Source organism: Pavona decussata, unplaced genomic scaffold (assembly GCF_977016875.1).
Source record: "Pavona decussata unplaced genomic scaffold, jaPavDecu1.1 SCAFFOLD_153, whole genome shotgun sequence".
NCBI classification, from domain to species: domain Eukaryota; kingdom Metazoa; phylum Cnidaria; class Anthozoa; order Scleractinia; family Agariciidae; genus Pavona; species Pavona decussata.
Genome location: NW_028145565.1, coordinates 281,691 through 306,859, shown reverse-complemented (window position 1 = coordinate 306,859; position 25,169 = coordinate 281,691). Strand labels below are relative to the sequence as shown.

At 37.8% G+C, this 25,169-nt stretch overlaps 2 protein-coding genes across 2 annotated transcripts; one reads left to right on the top strand and one right to left on the bottom strand.

The window, feature by feature from the left end:
• On the top strand, nucleotides 1–14,243 carry LOC146466124 (GATOR1 complex protein NPRL3-like). Its single transcript, XM_085127702.1, has 17 exons — nucleotides 1–194; nucleotides 1,262–1,316; nucleotides 2,044–2,079; nucleotides 2,324–2,462; nucleotides 2,753–2,821; nucleotides 3,855–3,937; nucleotides 4,248–4,318; nucleotides 4,395–4,470; nucleotides 4,706–4,814; nucleotides 5,087–5,121; nucleotides 6,689–6,802; nucleotides 7,459–7,501; nucleotides 8,328–8,434; nucleotides 8,598–8,727; nucleotides 9,633–9,686; nucleotides 10,129–10,382; nucleotides 11,422–14,243. The coding sequence occupies exons 1-17, from the start codon at nucleotides 80–82 to the stop codon at nucleotides 11,579–11,581; spliced, it is 1,650 nt and encodes a 549-aa protein (XP_084983828.1). The 5' UTR covers nucleotides 1–79; the 3' UTR covers nucleotides 11,582–14,243.
• Nucleotides 12,841–25,134, bottom strand: LOC146466123 (BUB3-interacting and GLEBS motif-containing protein ZNF207-like). The gene is made up of 8 exons (XM_085127703.1): nucleotides 24,969–25,134; nucleotides 21,878–22,143; nucleotides 21,284–21,454; nucleotides 18,814–18,883; nucleotides 16,413–16,536; nucleotides 15,669–15,786; nucleotides 15,381–15,493; nucleotides 12,841–15,254 (listed from the first exon to the last, which is right to left on the bottom strand). The coding sequence occupies exons 1-8, from the start codon at nucleotides 25,007–25,009 to the stop codon at nucleotides 14,748–14,750; spliced, it is 1,410 nt and encodes a 469-aa protein (XP_084983829.1). The 5' UTR covers nucleotides 25,010–25,134; the 3' UTR covers nucleotides 12,841–14,747.
• Between the last annotated feature and the right edge of the window lie 35 nt (nucleotides 25,135–25,169).

Below are 25,169 nucleotides of genomic sequence, written 5' to 3'. Positions count from 1 at the left end.
GCGAGAGGACTGGGACGAAAGAGTAGAAACATGGCGGCTGGCAAGACATGAAGATTGTCCCAAGATTAGTTGATATTGAATGGATCTTTGCGATCCTGTAAGTATTATTTTGGTGACAGCTGGAAGCAGAGGACAAAGTCTGCTGTTTAAGTATCCATTTACACCACCATGCCTTACTGAGCAAAGAGAGAAAGGTAATTAATATACGCTGACGGCTGACAGAGTAGAAGTTGTTGTTTGTTATGGTTTTTGAGGATTACACTCCCAAAATGGATTAACATCGTGATCGATGCAAATTAGTTTGTTTTGTCATTTTTTGTTGCAATGCATACCTTTTTCTTGGTGCAAATGGGGTTGTCATGAAATGCGAGGTATTAAGTAAGTAAGTAAGTAATTTATTTAGTGTCAAATACACAGGGGGTGGTCTCCCAGTCCCCCGAGCCACAGGCTCATGATATAAGTGTTTGACAGTATAAAAAAAAGATAATAACTACTAATTAAATTAAAAAGTAACATCTAAATATAAATAAATAAAAATAAATCGGGTCAGAGGCAATTGCTGCATTGACAGCCGTTAAAATTTAACTTAGTTAAAAGTCTCCGAAAGGATGATGCATTAGGTGCGTTTTTTACAACAGATGGCAACTGGTTCCAGATGTGTGAGATCATGTACGCATATGAGCCATGAAGGAATCTACTATTGTATGAAGTTTGTACAACATTTAGACCATTGCTTCTAAGATTACATGGTGTAACTCGGGATTTGAATAAATTGGCTACATAGCCTGGACCATTCTCCTTGAAACATTTCTCAATTCTAAATTTATGTTACCTCACCGCGGGGGAAGGGGGACTCCCATATAATAGTGACGGGGGTGATCGTCGGAATTAAAACAACAACAACAAAAAAAAAACCTAAAAGGTACCAGAATTCTGTTTTGTGGACGTGGTCTGAACGATTTTTTACCTCGAAGAGGTACCAAATCAGTTGACTGACATTTACACCCTCTCATATTTTTCGGTTCAGTACCCTAAAAGGTACCACCCCGGGGTACCACCGTACCTCTGACGGAAGTCATTTTACATTGTAGGGGAACCAAACCACAAATTTCAACCCCTAAAAGGTATGACGATTACCCCCATCACCTTTATACAGGAATCCCCCCCCCCCCCCCCCGCCTCTTGTGTTATCTTCACTTGAATTACCATAACTGAACAAAATGCAAGGATTGAGTTTACAAGTTTAAAATTTACATTTCAGAAATTCCCAAGAACCGCTTTGTGTTAGCAAAGGTTGAAGAGAATACAGATACAAGGTTTGTAATAACACTGCTTTAAAACAAAATGGCTATAATTGCTGTAATCCTCCTTTGGCATGAATTTTCACATCAGGTCCTACACAATGTAAATAATACTTCTATTATTGTAAAATCAGAGTCTGTGTGGAGATTATGAACTTGGTTTTCACACTAGAATTAATGAGAAATAATAATTATTTCTCTTATTTCTCTGAATTATTCATTTGAGATCTTATGCTAGAGTTGTTTTCTATTTGTTTGATTAGGTGTTTTTAGTGATGAGCAATAGCTCACGAGCTCATTCTTTTATAATAGAGAAACAAGAATAGAGAGATATAAGAGTCTGAGTTGTTAATCAGCATCCTTTCAAAAAAGTTCTAGCCTGTGAGCCTGTTCAGAGTGGGGGAATATGTCAGGTGTGTTAAAAAGTGACCCAGCACAGACCAGGGATGTTGTTAGTAGTCAGCAGCTGGCTTTTATGGCTGGCAACTATAGTGAAAATAGCTGGCTACTTTGACTTTAAATATTAGTAATTAAAGTCATCAAGAATTGGGTCCCTTCTTTATAAGTTTAAGATGGGCCACGTTGCTTTTGTAACCAGCTTCACCAATGCTTAATGACAGTTCTGCCATGAGACTGGCTTTATAGGCTAAAGAAAAACTCAAGTTTTTTATGTGTGGTGGAAATTATAGGCCTTGATATCTCTGTTTATTCTTATTCTGTTTTATTTGTTGGTTTGTTTCAGGAATTTCTCTGGAATTAAAGATGGCCATCTTGTTGGGTAAGAATAGTCAAGTATATGTAATAGTTGGCATATAATATTGTATTCTTTATCTTAGTAGATGGAGGTAGTTATGTTGCATGAGTTTGACTGGTAATTACATACATGTAAACTGAAGGAAGCTGAGAGGTATGCCAGCTTCTATAATTACAAATTCCTTCAGTGGTGTAAAACCCAAATTTGAGACAAGTTTGTCATTGGATCAATTCACTGACATTAGTCCTTTGTTTTCACTTACTTGTAGTTTCTCAGACAGCACACTGGCAAACATTTTGTCACCAAAATCTGATGCTTGTGGCACCAAATTTGAATTGAATGTTGATGAAGTATTGTTTGTGGGTCATCCAAAGTTGGCATACAAGAAACAGGATCGGGAATTCAAGGTGAGTGATTATGTATTAAGTAAGTAATGGCAAAAAAAGATGGCTACAAAAGACTCAGGCCCCCTCAAAGGTCCACAAGTTCAACAACTCTGTAGAAGCAATTTACACTGCCATACTGGAAGTTAAAGCAGATTGGTGGGAGGTCAGGTAATGGTAGATGACGACAGAGAAACTGAAACTTCCTAGATCCTCACACATCAGCATGCAGTCTCCCAGACAATTTCTGTTTCATTAGTTACTTAGTCAGTAGAAAGTACTGAATCTCCACTGAATTTTAAACATCCTTTTAGAGAAATGAAGCATCCTCAAGGAAAGATGATGTTATGATGAAACTTTTCAATGTTGTGTTTGTCCTTCAGGTACTAAAATTAATATATACAGTGTACTCATCTTTTATTACAATTTACTATTTAATATGTAATAATTATTATTTTTAAGCTTTGATAAATATACAATCATTGTCTTTTACGTATTCAGTGAAATGTTAACAGCTACTCACTGTTAGGGGGTGTTTACAAGTGAAAAACTCGCCCCGGTGCAAGTTTGATACCGGTATGACATTGCGATTTCATACCGTGTTTACATGAATGGACACTTCATTTCGACCGACGTGATTGTGACGCTCAGGTGATGCCATATTGGCTTGGATATCGAAGACTGTGCATGCGCTACCCGTTCTAGACTCCCAGGAGAGTTATTTCATGCTGGAGCGAACAGCTGTACCGCGTTTACATGACATCGGGATGAGTTTTCGTACCGGAGTGAAAATCTCGCCCCAGTACAGTTACCGGGGTGAACTCGCACCGGTGTGACTCGCTCCGGTACAAGATTTTGTGCTGGTATCATGTAAACGAATACAGAGCCACAAGAGGGAACTGGAGTGAACTCGTACCGGAATGAAAGTCGCGCTGGTATCATGTAAACACCCCCTAAGAAGGGTGAAAATGATGGTATGGTCTAAGAATCCAAATTTCTCAGACTCCAAACATGCTCTAGTTTTGAGCATACAGAATGGCTGCCATGTACTGTCTCCAGTAAGTGATATTAAGGCTTAACTTTCATGAATTAGCCTATGAGTACCACCTCAAGCCAAACGGAAGCATGGATAATTTCTTGTAACTACACGTCAGGTATTTTTTTGTGGATATTAATACTAGTTAATGCAAGTTTTTAGCAAAAGCCATTAGCCTACATATGTAACTGGTTAGGTTCAAGCTGCCATTATTCTATCCACATGCTGTTAGACAATAAAGACAAGTGCAGTCAGTAAGGTTGTTTTCAGAACAGTGTGAATAATACATCTTAAAAAGGACAGTCATACATTATACCACAACAGCGGTTGTAAGGAATAACTTTGAATCCCAACTTGGTTCATATGTTTGTGTCTTGTAGGCAAGTGTGGAGCCATCTGTTGTTGACTGTTATCATGACCTATCCAAAAGAATAGCTATTGCTTTGAAGCATGAGGAGATAAGGTACTACTGGCCTTATGGCTAATCATCATAATTCTGCTCCTACTACACGCACCTCTTCCTCCTCCTCGTCATCATTATATTATCAACATCCCCATCAGCACCACCCCCCACTCTCACTCCAACCATTGCTTGAAGTTATCACCATTGTTATTCTCAATATTGTCATCACTACTTCTACAGTATTGTCATTGCCATGACCATGATCATGATATGATTGAGAACAGGTTCTTGCCAGAAAGCATGTGATGAAAATCATGTTTGTACCACTTATTGCAGCTTCCATAAGTATTTTTTTTCATTTGCTTTTTAGGTGTAGATATCTGAGCTCTGAAAGAGAAACTATGCTATCTGTGCATGATGAGATGTCTTCAATGCCAGAAGGTACCATCTCTTAGTAAGCTCGTGGTTTGGTATTTGTAGGAAAAGGTCATAAATCAAATGATTGCATTTATGACAGATTGTGCAGAATCGCCATTCCAACACATCCTTCCAAGGAGTAAGCTGGCAAGAGACTTGAAAGATGTATTTAAAAGGTTTGTTGATATGTTTGCTAATGTTTATAATTATCAATAAAACATTGTTACTGTCATCACTAAGATGATACTCCAACAGAAATCTTGCTCCGTCATCAATATGCAGGTTCTATGAATTAGAAATTTGTTCATTTTATATTTTTACCATTGAATGAATACAATTTTATAATAATTATTAATCCTTGTATGTCTAAAGCCTGACAGTTGTTTGTTGTTGTTTCTCTTTGTTTTTTAGCCTGTGCTTGACTGGATCTGTGCGACTTAAAATCAATGGATGGGTCAACGTCAGCTTCTGCCTTCCACACAAAGTTCACAACTTAAACATGGGAACAATTCTCATAAAAGTAAGAATAAATTTCATATGTACAGAGTAAAATTCACACAACTTGTTCTCTGTTAATCCTGAAAAAAGTGTATATGACTGAATTTTTTTTGCTTCAATGATCATATCATGCATGAGCAGCATTCCTCATGAATAATCCAATTCTAAAGAAACTGTATGGACCATCCAGATTTTTTATAATTAATTAAAGACCCATTAATAATACGACAAAAGTAATTTTGGATTGATCCAACAACAACAACAACAATTTTTAATTCTATCTTGCTCTTTCAGCCAGAAGCCATACAAACTTCACTTGCCGCCATAAGGTTGGATTAAATGTATTGTCATAGTTGGCCCCTTTTCTTGAAGTTAATTGATTGGGGATCTATTTTATTTAATAATAATAATAATAATAATAATAATAATAATAATAATAATAATAATAATAATAATTTATCAACTTACTGTCAATTGCGCCACTTCACATAAAAATGATCAAAAGCGCTTCACAAACATTAGGAAATAGACTAGATAAAAACGAAATAAAAATTCCTAGGCTACTAGGAAACTTTGAACATTAAACATGAATAACAACAAAAGAAATATTAACAACTACTAAAAACTACTTAAAAGCTAACCTATAAAAAGTTGTTTTTACATGTTTCTTAAAAGTGCCAAGTGATTCAATCTCATAGATATGCACGGGAAGGCTGTTTCACAACGTAGGTGCAGCAGGGTAAAAGAACCGAGTGCCTAAAGTTGTGAGCATGCGCCCCTCTGGACAATCTAAAAATACTGTATAATTTGATCGCAATGAATATGCAGAACAGGACCTAATGCTGACTAGATTACTGATATAACTTTGTGACATACAATGTATAAACATAGCCTTAAAAGTGATAATTAATATAAATTATAAAATAGATGCAATAAAACACTGACAACCAGTGAAGTTCATAGAGAACTGGAGTAATATGGTCATACTTCCTAGTGTTCATTATTAACCTAGCGGCAGTATTCTGGACGCATAGTTTGGAAATCTGATATTTAGGCAGGCCGTAAAGTAAACTATTGCAATAGTCCAGTCTTGAAGTCACTAATGCATGAACTAATGTCGGAAGGCATTCCCTAGAAAAATATTTAGAGACATGACAAATAATGTGAATCTGATAGAAAGAAGCTTTTACTTATTTGGTTATAATTTGTGATTGTTCATTTGATGAAGGATCAATATTTTGATCACCAACTTGTTGACTAAAAGGGCTAAGTTTATTGAGCTGCTGACGAGTCCCAATGACAAGAAACTCAGTTTTATTTGTTTTAGTCCAAAAGTGTCAGTATTATTTCATTTCTTCCCAATAATATTGTCAACTTGAAGTCAGAAATCGCGGACAAAAAAAAAAAAGCTACAAGGAATATAAGATAGGCTAAAATACTGCATAAATGGTTCTGTCCACTTGTATAGAGTTCCATAAAATATATAAAAAAAATGGAACAAGGTATTCAGTTGCCAAACTGTTCCATTCCCGTGCTGCATTACTTTTAAATGAGGACTGCGCCATTTTCGTCTTAGTCCAGATGTCAAAGAGTGTGTCAGTATTAGAATCATATGTTTTTTAAGTTGTATCTTGAACCTACAAAATCCATTTGTATAATTAAAAGTAATGGTATGGTGTGGAGGAGCTCATCTTGGGGAACAGAAACCACTTTGGTGGGGGGGGGGGGGGGAGGGACATTTTGTCTGTCTTTTTAGCCTCCTGTTCGCAAAAGGATACACCTCTTGTTAGGAAAGATGCAAGACTGTATCATCCATACAAGGGAACAGCACTTGAAACATGTTCCTATCTTATTACGGGAATTTTGATTGTAGATTTGTTTAATTTATTTGTTCAGGCCATACCATACATTGCTATTTCTGGTGGATGAGGTATATCTGGTGAGGTCTCTCCCAGGTGATTGTTCGCCAGCAGTCACTAGGCTTGTGAGAATGGCTAGTCCACTGAAGAGGTATAACCTAAGCGCAGTAGTCAGGGGTAAAGAACTCACCCCCAGTTTTCTCCCTGGGTCATTAATGATGTTCCTCGCCATAATTCTCATTAAAAATCAAACTCACAGACTAAGATTGAAAAAATTATTCAGGAAAATGCACCAGAAATTACTGCTGTGTTATTCTTTTACCAGTATATGCAATATGTTAGTTAGACCTCATTACTTTGTAAACAACATGTAAAATTGCTAGCACTTTCTCCTTTTCTCTGGTTTTCCCCATTTTCAACATTTCTAAATTCCAATTCAACCCGGAATCTAAAGGCCACAGGTTTTTCAGTTGAAACAGGCTCTTAAGTGTCACGGGACAGTATGGGAAAATATTTGGCTCTTAATCATGATGCACAGCCCAAGCACAATGCTCGAATGAAATAATTATTTTCCCATTCTGCCCTTCCAGTCAGTCAATAAGTACACATACTATACACAACCTTATCCCTTTCTCTCTGACTGAACATAACGGAAAGGGAGACCCTGAGTGCAGAGAAATAACCAAAGGACCAGAGTGCTTCTACTAATGATTTGAATGTCCTTTAAATAACTGTTTCTTCTATCAAGGAAGATTCACTGCACATCATTTCTCCTATATTAGTTTTTTTTTTTTTTTACATCAACAGCTTTCAAACATTATCACAAGACACTGATATTCCTCTTTCACAGGTGAGAAACAGCAAGTCACCTTATATGCTCTTTAATAGCCCTCGGTTTTTTATTTATTTCAATAAGTAGTTACTACCTAAGCAGAATGACTTTCAATTGCACCTGTTTGTTCCAAAGCTGATTAATGCTAATCTACGATTAAAACTTAACCGAGTTTGTCATCTCTCAAAAATGTTTTTAAAAGCTAGGGCCAGCACAAACTGTGTGACCTTTTGTAGTTTAGAACTTACAGTACTAATTATTGACAAAAAGAGCTGGAAAAAGAATTGTGTAAATGTAACAGAGAAAGGGCAAAAAATATATTACCTTACTAAGCCCATAATACTGAGATGGTTTATTGTCCCTTTTGTAAGGAAGAATAAACAAAAAAAAAAAGAAAACAAAGGAAAAAATAATATATAACATGAAAACACATACATAGAAACAGGACATAACCTTTATCAAGGGCCTGATAAGAGCAAAATAATAATACCTAAGTCTATCTTAATATTGAGAGAACAAACTTTCTTAAATAATTTCTTGTGAAGCGTTGTTAAAATGCAACATTATTCCAGAAATACTGTCCAATAACAGAAGGACAAAACTTTCGGATAATGGTTCGAAATAGAGCTTTTAACCTGCATCAGCCACTTCCTGATTTATTCTGGCCAAGTCAGCTGTTCCAATCCAACTTCATCCATTTATCACCTTGTGATTCTCGTGATCATGAGTGAGCCTGTTCTGTTCTGTCAGTTGTTCATATCAACATTCATTTTTTCTTGCCGGTTCTCCTCAACCAGAAACTTTTTTACTGGTTAAGTCAGGTTTGTGTTTTTTTTTTTTTCAGGTGTTTGCCATAGCAGCCCATCTGGTTTACTGGGGAATGGCTACTATCGTGTACCCTCTCTGTGAAAGTAATGTGTATGTTGTGGCACCAAACTCCTCCATTAACCTGTAAGTCCTCTCTGTGTTGAAAATTCACTTTTTTATGACAGAACTGTCTTGTAATGACAGAACTGTCTTGTAGAATAGTGATTTTAGAAGATGATTTTGACGATAGTAATAGGTGGCTACTCAACATGAGTCTTCATTCCAATATCCTTCCCTCTTGTTGCAGATCCTCACCACTCGTAGAAGAGTTCACAAAACGTTTTCCACGGATGTCACTCCATAATGTGTTATCTGAGTTCTCACTACCTGCTCCTCTCAGTCAACACAACAATCCTCTGGGTTTGCCACAACAGCAGGTATACACAGGGTTTTCGTTAGCATTTTAAAGTACTGGATTCAGAGGTTAAACAGGTGGACTTCCGACTTGAGTGCCAAAGGCCTGAACGTTGAGTGCCTGGGGCATGTTCCCCCGGGAAATTTTTAAAATTGGACTCTCTAAAATGCATTCCCTGGACCAGAATTGGTTAACCAGGAAGGTCTTTTAAGGCATTTAAAGAATGCTCACAAAAAATGAAAATTTTGATTTGGCAATAATTAACAGTTTGTGCGCAGTTGTCCGTTTTTTTAGTAGATTCCAAAACGGATTCCAAACAAAGAGTGTGGGACAATCCCAGAAATGACAGATGGTTAACAGATAGCAGGGGAGGGGGGGAGGGGATGGGAATCATGAATAATGATTGTATGTGTTACATAAGTGAGCAAAATAGTCAACTCTATTTTTGATTAATGAATGAAAAACAAACAGATTTTCACACTTAAAAAATTATTATTTGGTGCGTGAACCGGGTTTGAACCACCGGAAGTTGTATGTCAAACAACCGGAGATTGCGTCCAGCCTGAAACGACCCCTGTATACAGCTCTTTTATGTTTTTTCACCTCTGTATTGACCTGACATTACAAAACAGTTGTACTTTAACCTTAAAAGAGCCGTTTATTTCAACCAACCTGGAACATTCCTAAGGTGATAAACCATGTGCAAGTTTTGTCCACTTGTGCTGCAGTGATTTAGGAAGTTGCAAGATAAGTTCCAGCCAGTATAAATGTGGAAATGAATGCGTGACTGGGATTTCTGGGAGGCCGATTGCAAGTTATTGCCTGTAACCACATGCTGCCAGCCTGCTGTCTTCCTTCATCCTCCAGTCTTTATACTGATGCTGTGAGGAATATTTACCAACATATAAAAACATTTTCCATTTTTAGGCAGAACAGGTACAAATGGTGGTATGGATGTTGCAACGAAGGCTTTTGATACAGGTATTTGTTTCCAGTCTTTTGTTAACTCACTTTCTCAGCCCAAAAATAGGGACAGGGATAAAAGAAAGGTCAACAAATACAAATGACGAGGGGTACTATGCATCCTTGAACTGTCTTCTGTTCCTTCAAGGCACACTTCCAAGATAAAACCTTGATAATTGATGTAAAGATACAAAATTTGAAGTAATTGCATTTAGAGTGGTTTCACGTTAACTTTGCTTCAGTTTTGCTTTACTATGCTTAACGTCATTGGCTAAAAAAATGGGCCATAATTCAGCATAATTACTTACCCATCATTACTTGCTCGTATCTCCCCCCCACCCCCCGTGTTTGACATCATTTGCTCGTATTTACTTTAAGTTATGATTGGTTTGTTGTGCTGTTTACATTTGTTCATGTGTTTATATAACAGTCCATTATTTTCTCCCTGCCATTTCTTCAGCTACACACTTATGTGTTTCTAGTGCCCACTGTACAATCTGATGGCCAGAGTGGAGGCCGCAGGGTACGCTGGATATTTGGGGACAGTTTCCCGGATGGCCTGTCATCATTAGCCGATGACCAACAGGACCCGAATACAGATGAGATCAATCCTGAGGTAGAAGAAGAACTTAAGGGTTTGACATATGCAGAGAAGAAAAGTGTTTTACAAGTGCCTGCTGCACTAGACCCTGAAGATTTAAAATTGTTCACTAGGTAAGGGCATCTTAATTGTGACCAAGATTAATGAGAATTCACCTGAGGCATAAATGGGGTGATTATAGAAGGACAAAAAAACAGTTTTCAGTCATCATAAATGCTGGAGCTGGTTAATCGCACTCAGAGTTAGTATTGGAAGAGTATGTGAATCGTGAGCTTGACAGGATTCCTTTTTCTTAGGATTTCAAATAGTAAAACAGACTGAATGATATCACATGTTCATTCCAATCACAAATAATACATGGATAGAACTGAAACATGTGACATCCATCCCTACATAGGTTCCAACAGTGCTGTCCACCTCAGATGCAAGAACTGTTACCTGTGCTCGAAGAGTGATATGTTGAAGATGTTTACGAGGGGTGTAGGAAAACTAACACCCCAACTCTGACTGAAAAACATCTAGAAAGGAAAAAAAAAAAAGAAGTTCAAACATAAGTGAACCAACATTAATGTGACTAAAAATCAAAATTTAATGAAGATGAAAAACCCAAAATGCAAAACATCTCCTAGCTTCCAAGAGTTAAAGAGGCACTCCAATCTTTTAAAAGGAGGGCACAAAAGATAAAACATCCAGCAGGAACAACCTGTCCTTGCATACAGCAGGCACAGATAGTCCCTTCATATAATGGACACAGATGGTCCCATGTTCCCTTCCAATAGTAGCCTGCGAGCAAGCATGGTATTAATTTTTAAAGAAATCACCCAAGACATTTTTGATTCTGGAAGGCCTTCCAGTAATCTTACTTTGATCAAATTAGTTTTCGTTAAATTGTTTCATTTTCGCTTAGTTTTAGTAGGTTTTATGTAGTTCTACATAAATGATGGTATTTTAAGTACTTTCTGTTTTAAATTTTGTTAGTGCAAGAGCTGTTGAGAATATTTATATTGATATCGATGCCATACAAGTTAATTATCATCATCATTAGTACAAACTTGTGCTTTTGGAGGATATTCCAATGACAGACAAGGACAAGGGATTTGGCAATCTACTTGTTTTATTTATTTGATTCCAAGTTCTGAATCATTTCTGCAGGTTGACACCATACTTCAGAGGTAATCACCATCTGGAAGAAGTCATGTATTATGAGAATCTGCGACGATCCCAGCTGGTGACTCTGTTGGATAAATTCAGAGATGTTCTATTCTCGTGTCAGCATGAAGACCCCGTTACGCTATATTTCTACAGCAGTTGATGTGCTGAATGCAATTAATTTGACCTCGAACATTGACAGACTCAGTTGAATTCAACATGGTAGAACTTCTGGACCAGGCCCAAGTTAAAGAAAAGATAGTATTATTTACTATAGTTTCCAACATGTTTGGATCTGTCCCTTCTTTATTGTAAAACAACTGACAGGCTACCAGTTCAGTTGTTGTAAACAGCTATGTATTCACCTGTAAAGGCGATTTTGCATTAAGTTTATAGTAAGTAAAGTTATAATAGGTAGATGATTTGTAAAGCGCTTAGGACATGACTGTTTAAGCACTACAGAAATTGCCATTATTATTATTATTATTATTATTATTATTATTATTATTATTATTATTATTATTATTATTATTATTATTTAATTTCGCATTGGATGGCAGCCTAAAGTAAGTACCCCCAATTCTCAGAGGCCAACATACCACAGACTGTTAGTTACTCCTTTGGGAAACTGACGTGGAGGCAGGATTCCCATCTCGGGAGCCCACACGGTTTCTTTTACTTTTACGATTCAATGGCAGACCAAGACTGTAAATTATGAGAAGGGGTCCCCATAGGAACTTTGGATTTGTAGATACTTAGTCCAGGTGAATGTTCCTTTGGCTGGGTTTTCAGGATTCTGTCACAAGCTCCTTTATCACAGCTACACCACCAAGACTTATGAAAACCAACTGAACCTACTTCTAGGCTAATGTAACTGAAATCGCATATACTTTACAAATGCATCAAAACTTGTTAGAGTTCACTTCCCTTTGATCAACTTCTCACCAAGAGAACAAAGAGGAGGCCACTACCTAGAAGAATCTCACAAGCACCCAGGGGTGGATATAATAGTCTCAGAGTGATTTTCCTGAGCCCGTGAAACAGTTTCTAGTTGTTAGTGTATAATAGTACATATTAACAGTGTATTAGTCAGTCTAATCTTTAGTCAGTATCAATTTCATGGTCCAAGGAAAATCACTCTATCCAGTAGAATTTGGTGTCCTCAATAGTGTATTTTACAGTTTTGTGCTTAGTGATCTGGCCATTGACTGGAAGCGAGGCTGGAGTTGACTATTTAGCATCATATGAAAATGTGTAAGGTTTGTATCAACAAATCCAACTCCAGGTCACTAAGCACAACTATAAAAATTGGCCATTAGCACTGTGGTGCTACTCTAATCGATAACTCATTGTGAGTGGTTTACTAGGGATGAAATATTGAAGGTCACCATAAGACTAAGACAAGAGAGAGACAAAACCACACTTTGTGCAAAGTCTTTGATTTAATTTCATAAATCTAGAAAATAAAGACAGCCAAACCTGAATAACGTGGCCCTACCTTTCCACCAATGTGAACAAACACTGTTGGAATATTGCACCAAAGTAACGCTACCCTACCTTGCCCCAAAGCTTCATAAATATGTTATAAGTAGTTTACTTCTTACAATAAAAAGCTATATCCATGAAGAGTTAACCTGCAGGCAGTGTTTCCATGTTTGGATTTTGCACCAGTGCAAGCGGCTGAGCTGTGGCTTACAAACCAAGCTCACCTTGACACTTGTGTCAAATGCAAAGGAAATTGGCTCGCAAACTAACGAAAAGCTTGGGTAGCAGTTGTTTCCTGAAGCACTATACGTGTGGCCACGAGAAACACATGGAAACGCTTGCCACGCAAGAATACATATTTTTTAAGGTGAAATAAATTATGCAGTGATGACTTGAAAGTTTTTACCTCCTCTCTCAAGTCCATGGAAGTGATAAGGAAGGGCAGTTTCCCTTTCTAAGAGAATGTTTAGGGCCAAATCAAGTTCTTAACGAAAGTGAATAAAAATGTATAATTTGGTGTGCGTCAACCATCATCACACAAATTTCACCCGTTAATTTTGCACGCTTTGTGCATATTCTAAAACCTAGAGTAATAGAGCAAGATGAGTGTTATGAAACTCCTAAGTCATCACCACATAGAAAAAAGGACAAAAAGGTAATTCCCACTTACAGAAGGATGACACAAACAATACCTTCAAAGACGTTTTGTTGAACTTTTTAGTTTACGATCACCTCAAAAACAATTTTAAAATTAAATGACAAACAATTCCTGACCTACCTGAATACTTCCAGAACATTAATGTAATATTTACTTTGAAAAATGTACGAACAGCAGCTTATTTTATTATCATGTTTTCTTTTTTGTGATAAAATTATCATGATGAACTTGAATATTACCATACAAAATTGGGCATTAATGAAAGTACACTACATTAAGTAATTACCAACTAAATGTTTCTTTTTTAATAATGGCATCCTGGTATCAAATGTGTAATAACTGCTGTTTGTCCAAGTTGTTGCAAGAGAGCTTAGATACATTGTACTTGTATTTAAATTCGCTCCTTTTGAAGCTAATACAAAGATGCCAAGATGTTTTTACATACTGTAACCTCAATCAACAGCATGGTACTTTGATATAGAATCTAGAATAAATCAGAAACATTGCAAAATACAGACTATAATAACATAATAATGTAACATTACTTGTTTTGATACAAGGTAACTGATAATTTAAGCGGCCACAGAGTCAGTATTCCAGTTCCAAGGCCTTCACCTACCTTTTACTAAATCAGTTGTAGAATAAAGTATGTCACACACTGGCCATTTTCAGTACAACTGAATTGAAATCAAAAGCCAACTCATACCCTCAACCCAAACTATGACAGAAGTGCCAGATGACAGGAAAATAATGACTGAAGTTTGAGATCTGGGCTCAACAGCTACAAAGAAATAAGTATTTACCTCGAAACACTTTCCTTAGAAGTACGTTGGCCTTAAAATACTACCTTGCTGTCAGGCTGATGAGTATTCAGTGGTTTATCAAGACAATACAAAATGTTGACTGTTTCCTCAAATATGCATTGAAATTTATTGAAGGATAACCCACAAAGAAATCAGAAGTAAAAACTCACCTTACACCAGCCCTAAAATTAATGTACCTTACTATAAACCACATATTATGTATGATGAATAATGCAAAACATGCTAAACAAAACTACAAAAAAAATTAGGTGAACATCATTTAGATCAATGACTGGAGCAAAATTAAGCACCTTGCACCTTGTATCACAGAACTTTACAAGGCACAGTCATCTGGCATTTCTGTTACAATGTAACTTAACTGTCTAGAACCTTCTAGGAGGACCCATGGGTAATCTCATGGGTGGCCTACCACCTGGGTGAGGTCCAAGAAGTCCTGGTCCCCCTCTTGGTGGGGGGCCATGAGGGGGCCCTCCACCAAGGCCTTGGGGAGGTGGTCCCATTAGTGACTGGCCTTGGTGACTGTTCATTAATCCAGGCCTTGGAGGCATCCCTGGTGGCATGCCCTGTTGTTGTGGTGGTGGCCCAGGCATGGGATGTGGAAATCCAGGTGGTCTCATTCCAGGTGGCAACGGGCCACCAGGAATGGGCCCTGGTGCAAAAGGCCCTCTTTGTGGTGGCCCTGTGGGTGCTGCTGACATAGGTACTGGTGGCTGTTGCATGCTGGACATTAAAGGCATGGGACCCAGTGGAGGATGGCCCCCAGGTGCCTGCATCTGTAAGGGTGGACCACTAACCATTGTTGGTGGGTTTGATGAAGGTAAGCTGGGTGTCTTGGGAACATACTTGGGTAGTGATGCCCGCCGTTCTTCCTGATAACCAAAGTATTGAGACAATTTGTTATTTGTCACGTTTTCAACAAGCAAAAGCTATTTCACATCAATTTTCAGCAACTTCTGAGGAATTTTTCAAAGCCTAAGAGAAAGATAACTTCTTACCAAGGAGATGTCTTCATCAGGATGAATCAAACGACTTGTTGCCCCTGGTGCAACAATGGTGGCAGGTTTAGAAACAACAGGAGCTGATGTAGGAGGTGGGACAATTGGTTTACCTACAAGAATGCCACGCGGAGTAACAAGAATAAATTATTTCTTCACTAAAAAATTGTTCTAAATCATACTTTCTATTAAAATCACTGTTAGTAACAGATTCTCATTTATGGGAAAATTACAAAACAACCATGGAAAATCTTAAGCAGAAGAGGGATTTCAAAGTATTCCACAAACCTGAAGCAGAGACTGGTGGACTCTGATAACTGGTGGTTGTTGCTGTTGTTTGCAATGGTTTAAAGTCAGCACCCACAGGGCCAGAAGCAGCACTGGATTTAGCAGCTCCATTCACATTCTGAACAGAAACGAAGAACAATTTTCACAAATGAGAAACTATTAATTTGAACAGCTAGAAGAATACACTCAGGCAAAAATTTTTAAATTTTAAAGGATGAGTTAAAGATATTTCAGTGTTATGTTGAACCTGCAGTTACCAGGAGTGTCATACAGTAAGCAACAGTAGCAGCTGCACAAACATATCAGACACACACACACAAAAAGAATGCTTTCAAGCAAGCCATGAACCACTTTTACATCTTTTCATGACTAGAAATCATAAAAAATGCAATAATTGCACTAAAAAAATTATTTCCAGACATGATAAGTTGGTACATCACTACAATTATCGTTGATGAATAATAACAATGCAAATGTTGAGATCTTAGACTTCATATTCAGGAACTTAACGAAAACAGCTAAGGAAGCTACATAGCATGCAGCCTTTTGTGACTTCAAATTAATTTTATTTACCACAGATAAAGGTAGGGAAAAAAAAGGAAGTCTAAAACAATGATGCAGAGACTTGTGAGTCTTCATTTGCAGGTAACAGTACTATAGACTACAGTTTTCTTTATGTACTTACTGTTAGTTGCATAAAAGCAGGAAAGGGAATCCCTGTCAAACTAAAACAAAGCTGCTTACCTGTGCTGCAGGGAAGAGGGGTTTGGTGTTGGGTACCTGAGGCCCAATAACTGGACCTTTTTGTTGTGGTGTGGTCAGTGTGGCTGTACTAGATGGTGGTATTCCAGGACCTGGGTATGGCATGCTATGATACAACATCAAACAGACATAAGTTTTCAACCCTATACCCTCCGGTATCAAAAGCCATGTTCTCCTCACTAACTATTTATGGCACTGGTCAGAGAGTTTGTTTGAACTTCAAGATATTTGACCTTGGGTGTTCATTTCTGTCATTTGATACAATGATCTATGTGTTTGACCAAGTAGTGATATTGTAAAGAGAAATCAAGTGTTGGTCATAATATTTTATGGGGACTTAACCCATGAACAGCCGAGCCACCCAAAACCACCTGAGATTTTCCACACGTTCGTGTTCCCACCTCTCCCCCCTAGAAGGGAAATTGTTGTCCTCTATTATTCTTATAGCCCATTTTACAGTTGTGTGCTTGGTGACCTGGCCTTGGAGTGGAAGCGAGGCTGGGGGTGACCGTGTTTTGATACAAACCTCACTACTTTTCATATGTAGATCATGCTGTTCTTATGCTAACTAGTTTGCATTTTCATAATATTATGAAAACCAGTGAGGTCTGTATCAAAACAAGGTCACCCCCAGCCTCGCTTCCAATCCAAGGCCAGGTCACTAAGCACACATCTGTAAAATAGCCTATTATCTTTAGAAAAGACTGACCAATCAGAATCCATCGTCTGTGTATATATTTTTACATCTAAGGGGGGCTTAGACACAAAAGGGTTTTTGTCGATGCAATGATCCCCATTTCTGAGGAAAATGGCAGAAACGTGGAGTTGTGCTTAAATTTTCAGACACTGACCTCACTTTTCAGAAGGAAAACACACCTTTTCAAAATGGTAAATGGAAAGAAGAACTGCTAAGTAATACTTGACAATTTCAATAGTAGGAATCTGAGAATTAACGGCGAAGAAATTGTGCTTTGAGGACAAATTGCCATTTTATTAAGTCGGCGAGCAGCCAGACATCTCAAATCGCTATTTACCCCACAGACTTTCTTGGTAATTTTCGAGTGCTTCTAGGAATTCAACTCAGAAAGAATTACAGGTTTGATTGTGATGCCCAATTCTTTGTATTCTCAACAGTTTTTGCAAAATATTTGAAAAACGTGCTCCACACGGGTCGATAAATTTGCTTCAAAATTGACTCGCAATTCCTTCAAATCACTTGTGAGTCGGTAGCCTTGTGGCAAAATTTATATGCGTTTCCTTCTCAAGCCTATGCAAAGACTTATTTGAATAAATTTTTCATTTAGAAAAGCTTTTTGTCTGTTTTTCTCTTTCTTTATTGATGAAACGTGACGACTGCCTAACCTCGCATAAACAAATACCTCCTCGAGAGTGGATCTAATTTGGCCATGCGATGCGAGGATCACATTTCAACAAAATTATTACCTTCAGGTTTGTTTTTTTAGGTAATCTTTAATTCGCAGCTAGTTTATTTTATTTGATAATTAAAAAATTCTAACTATTTTAGACCAAAAGAGTGCTGTTTCTTTGACCCAGTAAAGTTGTGTATTTTTACTGCACATGGGGTTAATTATTAACAATTGATATGCTAATTTGTGGAATTGCTGGAATACACCTGGACTGCAATGGGTTAAAGATGATAAAACACAACATCCCATAGCTGACAGTTTGTGTAAGGTTCTTTATGACTGAACAACACTGCAGTAAGCTTCAAAAATTTAGCAACAAACAGAAGTCAAACCAATGACAGCACAATACTGATCATGATTGTCTCACCAACAAAGCCACATGTGTCAAGCCAACTGACAGCTGGTCAATATTACCCTAGCTGGGTGATGTAGTCCACATTCAATGTACCCTTCACATAAATTCATTGACTCTGCAGAGTTAATTGTCTGATTTCTCAGTTATATAACCAGTGCTGTCCAGCAAAACATGTACACTTCACATAATCAGTGCAAACTACCATCTACTGTATATTGCCCACAATCAGCTGCTATCTGGCTTTGCCAACTCTTGGGTTTGTGTGAGGTAAAAGATTTCTCTTTTACTTGTGTGGACCACATTTTCTCACCAGGGTAATAATCAGTAGGAAAGTAAGTAGTTTCCTTCCACCACTTAAATCAACACTACAGTGTTACATGTAATTTTCTGATTTGTCAGATTTCCTGACATGTGAATGCTTGACCATTTTATCTTATTATTTCATATATTCGTTCATATTTTTAAAAAGTTTTGTTATGTTCTTGGCAATGAATTAATGAGAAGTTAATTACACCTCCACTAAAATACATTTCCAGGATATTAATAGAAGCAGCCACTACATAAAATCAATGTTCTGCAAGAAAAGAGCAACAAAACATACCCTGGGGCAGGAAATCCTGTAGGAAGCGGCATCTGTCCTGGGAATGCCATGGGTGGCATATGTGGTGCACCTAAAGACAAAATAATGATATCAGATGTACTGCTTTCAACTAGACAAGAAAGTTCTAACCCTGTGGTTAAATGCACTTACATGTCCATGCACATAACCCAGAAATAATGGCTTCATCGGAAAACCCTCTTACAGGGCACTAAGTAAAACAGAAGGTACATGTAACTCATAAAAAATACACCCATAAGTGTGAGCTTTTACAAAAAATCATAAGGAAACATCCTCAGATGGCCACCTTTGCATGCTATTGCCACAATGCCACGCACTGGTATCCAGGGAATCTACTTTGCTTCATCGGACAAACTACTGAGTTTTCCAGGAATCAGACCAAGCAAATAGTTTGTTAAAGTCTTGCATCTGACACATTTTGATTTGGCTTCAAAATGACTGCCTGTCTCAGTTAATCAAATGCAGAAACAAGCCATCAAAACAGGATGCTTTCAAATTAAGTGTGAAGTGATTTCTTCCACCATCTTTTACTTGGAAAAGAAGACCTTTCTTCAATTTCAATTTTTGCCATATGTGAAACTTGAAAAGAATTGCTTTTACAATTCTTTGAAGTTAAATTATTGAATTTAGGGAAGATGTTTGATCCGTAAGGACATAAACAGGGCTTTAAACTTTCTACAGACAACATTTGTATTTTCTTGCTGTACAACAAAGTGGTAAAAGTTGTGCACTGTTTCAATCAAATTTCTACTGTTTTTGTTTTTTTCCATAAACAAATAACCATTGAGAATGATGTATGTAGTGAGTGACACAGGCATACTTGGAAGAAGGAAATCCGAGTACTCCTATCAGGAGTTGAACCCAAGATCTTCTGATTACTAGTTTGGGTGCGCCACTACTGAGCTACAGGGGACTCGTGGGAGTTAAGACCATTGTTTAAAAATTTGGCGACCAGATCTGCACTACACCAGGGGTTATGTTGTCTGAGACAATTTTTGTGCAAGTTTTACAGTACCGTGCAAATGTGAGAGTTGACAGTCCCTCGAAACTCGAACTTCGATCCTCGAAACTTGAAAGCTTCGAGTATCCAGGCTCGAGTCGAGTGCATAGAGTATCGAGTCGAGTGCATCGAGTTTCGAGGCAGGGAAACAAACAACTTCTCGCGTGATTAGTTTTTCACACGTCTTATCCGAGGCCACAGTTCAGTTCCTTTTTACAGGAACCATCTCTGCGAGACGGCCAACTGTGTTTACATTTTTGTTAGAGCGATGTCACACGTGTATGCTCGAGCTGGAAAGAGTTAGCTCTTCAAGCGTTTTCTCGATTCCTTGCCGATTACAACCTAAAGTTTTGTACGTTTTTAATCAAGGAAAGGCTGTTTTTAAAGTTTTGATTCGAAAGATTAAAGGACAATCAAGCATAATTATGTGCAGCGTACTACTTAGCGAGGCTAAAAGCAATCGCGCGTGTTTCCATTTTCAGCTTGCATGTGAAACAGCGGCCAAAAAAGTCACAATCTTTTAGGTTCGCTTCCTTCACTGTTAAAACTGGGTTTAGTAAACAAGTAATCCAGTCATCTGTCAGAGGAGGATACGGTTACAATCAACAGTTGATAGAAAATGAAGAAAATGTGACATTGCCTTTTGAGATGATCTCGATAATATTTATGCAAATTTGTAACGATACGCCACAGATGTAAACATACTCGGCGGCTTTAAAAGTCTGCTCAAAGGCAAGCGAACGGCCACATTGAAGTTTCCCCGGTTCCTTACCGAATCTACCGTAAATGTTGTGCGTTTTTACATAAGGAAATGCTTTTTTCGAAGTTTTCATTCAAAGGATTCAAGTATAATCTTGCGCCGCGAAGATATTTCAGAAGCGATCGTGTTGCATTTTGCGAGAAAGCCGCAATCTTCGTTGAGTTTGAGGTTTGATTAAAAAGAATTGCATGTGTTTTAAACAATACCTGGAAATAAGAAACGCGCCGAAACAGATTTATCAAACACTCACTGCAGCTGATTTGAATTACTTCTACTTTTGACCAAACTAAAAAAAGACCACATGCAAGAGCCATGGGAAAATCACTTTTGTTCTTTCTTATTGTTTGAGGTTTGAGAAATTAATTGTTTCCTCGAAAGCTGCCATCGAGATCCTCGAAAAATTCTTCGAGTGCCTTGATACTCGATACTCGAAACTCGAGCATCGAACCTCGATTCTTGATAGCTTCAAGGATCGAGGATCGAGTGTCGAGTCGAGACTGTCAACTTACATTTGCACGGTACTGTATGTTGGTGAAAAGGCTTAATTTTTAGCTAACTGGGTGTATATGTTGTTTCTTGCTTGAATACTTAAGTTAATTTTACATTTCAAAAGTTTTGGTGACCTTGCCAACTGGGTTGTTAAGTGAATCCTGCTGGAAGAGGAGAAGGAAGGAGGAAGAAAGAGGATTTACCTGGAATTGGCTGAGCAAATGGAACTTGAGGAAATCCAGGAGGAATATGCATCCCAGGAACAGGCATCATTGGCATCATTGCAACAGCACCAGGAAGAGCAGTTGCTGGCACTGCTGTTGTTGCTTGTGGCTGGTCATCACCTTTGGCTTTCTTCTTTTCTGGTTCATCATCTAGAGCAGAAACAACAGCAATGGCAAATTCAATAAATTGACATTTCTACATTCAGGGAAGGGGCTGGTTGCTAAGAAAAAATGATATTTTTAGACAGCAGTACTTCCCCTTAACAGCATCAACATCTTTGACAATTCTTTATTCAATGAAAAGGAAGAACTTGAGGTCAACTATACGTTCAGATCTCCTATCCATTTAAAAAAAAAATCTGGAAAAAAATTTTGGAACTCTTTGTCAATCAGCGCTTAGGAATCTGCACCCTGATCATTCAAGCAGTAACAAAAACCAATATCAGCAATGTCTCTGCCTTTTAACAGATCATGGGCAAGAGCTGATCACAGTGTGCACAGAATCGTTATTATTGCATAACTTCAAACAAAGCACACAAATTCTGCACTTTTCACAAAGTGAAGTGTACATACCATCCACTGCATTGCCACCTCTCTGTTGGCGTTCTTTCAGGTCTTTCTCCGGAATACCTTCCATGCCATATATCTCAATCTCTGGATCTCCTCTGTTTGGCACTGAGTTAGGAATTGTGCTTATAGTTTCTTTATGTACTTGCATACAGTGAATGGCCAGTCCTGGGCCAGTGTACAATTTCTTGTGGCATATTGGACACTTGAAATGTTTTGCCTTCTGGTGCTGAATTAATATTTTCTCCTCATCAAAGTCACGATTGCAATACCTTCAGTACAGTCAAGGACTTTTTAAACTTTCATTTCATCATCACGACATACCTAAGTCGTGGGTCATGTGACTGTTTACATTTCTTGGAACAATGACAAATTGTTACAGTAACTTTCCAATGCCTTGGACTGTCTTTTTCAAGTTGGAATCGATACCCTTGCTATCTGTAGCTGAAAGCTTTTATTAATAGTTTCAGTGCATTACAATAGCATGCAAAAACATTTTTTTTTTCAGCTGCAGTCAATGAAAAATGTCCTTTAGATTTTAAAAGTGACAGTAAACTTACACATACTTGCCTTTAATAATGAATCCCTGAATTATGGTCCAAACTTGTACAAAACAACTCACTGACATTATCAGTCATGGCTGATAAGTTTATTTATAACATAGAGGGCAAAATTACTGAATGCTGATTGGTCGAAACAGAGGGCCTTTTTTGTCTTAATTTTCCTTTCACCGAGGGTAAAATTATTCACTCCTGATTGGTTGAGCGGCGAAAATACTCGCTCCTGATTGGCTGAGCATGCCATTTCTAAATTTTCTGCCGCAACAACGACTTCTTTCAGGTTCTTTGGAGTTTGACTTTTTAAGACAGATTGTTTGTGCCAAAAATACTTGGAAATCAAGTGCTACAGCTACAAAGGAAATACCTAAGGGACAGGTCACTATTTATAAAGATGACCGGGTAGGAAAAAAACAGAATGGGCTTTGAAAAATTTTCTTTCCGTGGTGACAGGCTTTGTGTTTTTTTCTTGAACAAAGTGACTGGGTTAAAAAAAAAATGTTGAATTAACCTAACACTGTGGTAGAAACGCGACAGTTGTTTGGTGAGAACAACACGTGGAACCTGTATTCGTATTGAAATTTGCCCGATAAGTCGCGGTACGTTCATGTCAAATAAATATTACTGCAATTTTCTTTTGTATATATTAAAATGCAGGGTAAATATGCACTGAAGCTCACACTATGCAATTGAACACGCAGGAATTTTGACAGGTCACAGAACAACTTTGCTAAAATGACACAGATATCTGTGTCAGCTGCTACTTAGTTGTCATTCCTTTACATTTCAGATCTTGTAATCAAATAAGAATATCAAAAGATGAACTAGGATTTTAAAGCGAACTCCAACGATTGCAAAATTAAATCATCGGACTCCGCCAGACAATACGCAACACAAGATGTGTTGAGGATCCATCTCATGTTACAAAAACTCTTACCTGCTTTAATAACTAGAGCAACCTACAACTGTACATTATATTTTTCCCTTCAGAAGCCGGGAAATGCATGATGAGGCATTGCAATTTCGTGATAGTGTATTCAGCAAATTTGATCGCCTTGGTTGCACTTCTTCAACACCAATACAGTGTAGGACTTGATTTCATGGGATTTTGATTTGAATTGGAGAATAATTTTCTGTCACGAACTGCAGTGCTGCAGAGACTGCCAGCCAATTTCTGTTTAGGGACAGTTCATTATTTATAGGGATGACTGGTTCGGGGAAAAAAAAATACATGTAGCTTTCCTCTTTTTTTCCTTAAGCCCACCCAAATAGCACCATTTTTTTCCGTAGCTGGTTCAGTTTTTTTTATCCAATTATTTAAAGCCCATTCAATTCTTACTTTCATTTCTTACAAGAAAACAGCAAGAGATTATTTGTGTCAAAAGCTAAGAACTTCATTGGATTTGTTTGGTTGAAAAACTGTAATCATTCATGGCCACGACCAAGTGCTTTCCCTTTGCTACGGCTTCTTGCAAATGAACGATAACCGAACAATAATAACAGTGCCCTTTTGATGGGAGAAAAGAGCAGGTCTAATTCAGTGGAAGAAACTACTCTGCAAGTTCCCTCTTTGGACCCACGTTTTGCTATTTTTATCGATCTCTAATCATGTGATTTGCAAGCGCTAGAAAGGTTCACGGTGCAGGTGAATCAAAATTATTTATACCTTACATTTGGTTTAATTGTTGTTAGTTTGCTTGTGAATTAAACTTGTATTTTCTCTTACAATTACAGGTATATAACAATAAACTTCTCTTGTTTTGTCTGAAACAGGTTAATTGTTTGTTTGTTTTGCTTAGGCGGCCAAGTGTTTTTACACCAGGCCGTGGCTGACTGTTTTACGAAGTGCCTCGATAGTTTTAACAGGGTCGTACAGGGGTATTTTCGTGATTAGCTGATTTTATTTCTCGTGAAACGTGATGTAATAAATTATTCTTCGTAATCCGTGACCTGATGTTTTGCGTGACCCGTGAAGAGCTTGAAAATGAAATTTTCATTTCCGTGATCCGTGATTTGCTATTTTTTCTGTTCGTGAACCGTGCAAGAGACCCCCCCTGTACGACCCTCTTTTAAGAAAATTTTGCCCTCCATGTCATAAACACATAATCACAATGAGTCCTTGTAGAGTTAAGGCTTAATTTTCACTTGTATTTTCTTGAAAATTAATCCTTAATTCTACTCGGCCTCATGCAATTACATATACGTATCAGAAAGCTTAAGCTTATATCTAAGCGTAAATAACAAAATTAAGCTTACCTTACGTTAAAAAAACTTTGCCTTAAAGCTAAAATGATCAATCACAACGTCAATAGTTGGCTGTTGTCATGCCCAAAACGTTTTTATGAAGCAGTAGAATGTATTGCAAATAGCACTGTCGATTAAAGGATCTAATACATAATGAGGGGTTTAAAATTTTATGAAAGCACGATTTCCGAAACCACAAACGATAGCCGTGATCAAGATTTTGAAACGCCGGCCGGCCGCAGGACCGGTCTGGCTCGAACCTGCATAAAGCAGTATTTTGTATATGTAAAGGATACCAACACCAGGGCTTTGTAGCCTTCTTCTTCTTACGTCCCATTTTCAAAGAAAGTCAACCAATAATCACGCTCTGCAGAAAATATCCAACAGTTGAGACAAAACCAACAACGTGGTTAGGAGTCACTCGCTTTTCTTCAATGGCCGACACAGACACGTAAAACCCGGATGAATAGAGGTGAGAACCCTGGGAACGACAATCC

What these genes read in the sequence shown, in the direction of transcription:
- LOC146466124 (XM_085127702.1), top strand. Translation starts at nt 80, where the DNA reads ATGGATCTTTGCGATCCTGTAAGTATTATTTTGGTGACAGCTGGAAGC. An exon ending in ATGGCTAGTCCACTGAAGAG is followed by an intron (nt 6,803 to 7,458) that starts GTATAACCTAAG and finishes TTACATCAACAG; the next exon opens with CTTTCAAACATTATCACAAG. An exon ending in CCAAACTCCTCCATTAACCT is followed by an intron (nt 8,435 to 8,597) that starts GTAAGTCCTCTC and finishes CTCTTGTTGCAG; the next exon opens with ATCCTCACCACTCGTAGAAG.
- LOC146466123 (XM_085127703.1), bottom strand. Translation starts at nt 25,009, where the DNA reads ATGGGACGTAAGAAGAAGAAGGCTACAAAGCCCTGGTGTTG. An exon ending in AGGTGGCAATGCAGTGGATG is followed by an intron (nt 21,455 to 21,877) that starts GTATGTACACTT and finishes TTTCTGCTCTAG; the next exon opens with ATGATGAACCAGAAAAGAAG. An exon ending in ACAGGATTTCCTGCCCCAGG is followed by an intron (nt 16,537 to 18,813) that starts GTATGTTTTGTT and finishes GTTGTATCATAG; the next exon opens with CATGCCATACCCAGGTCCTG.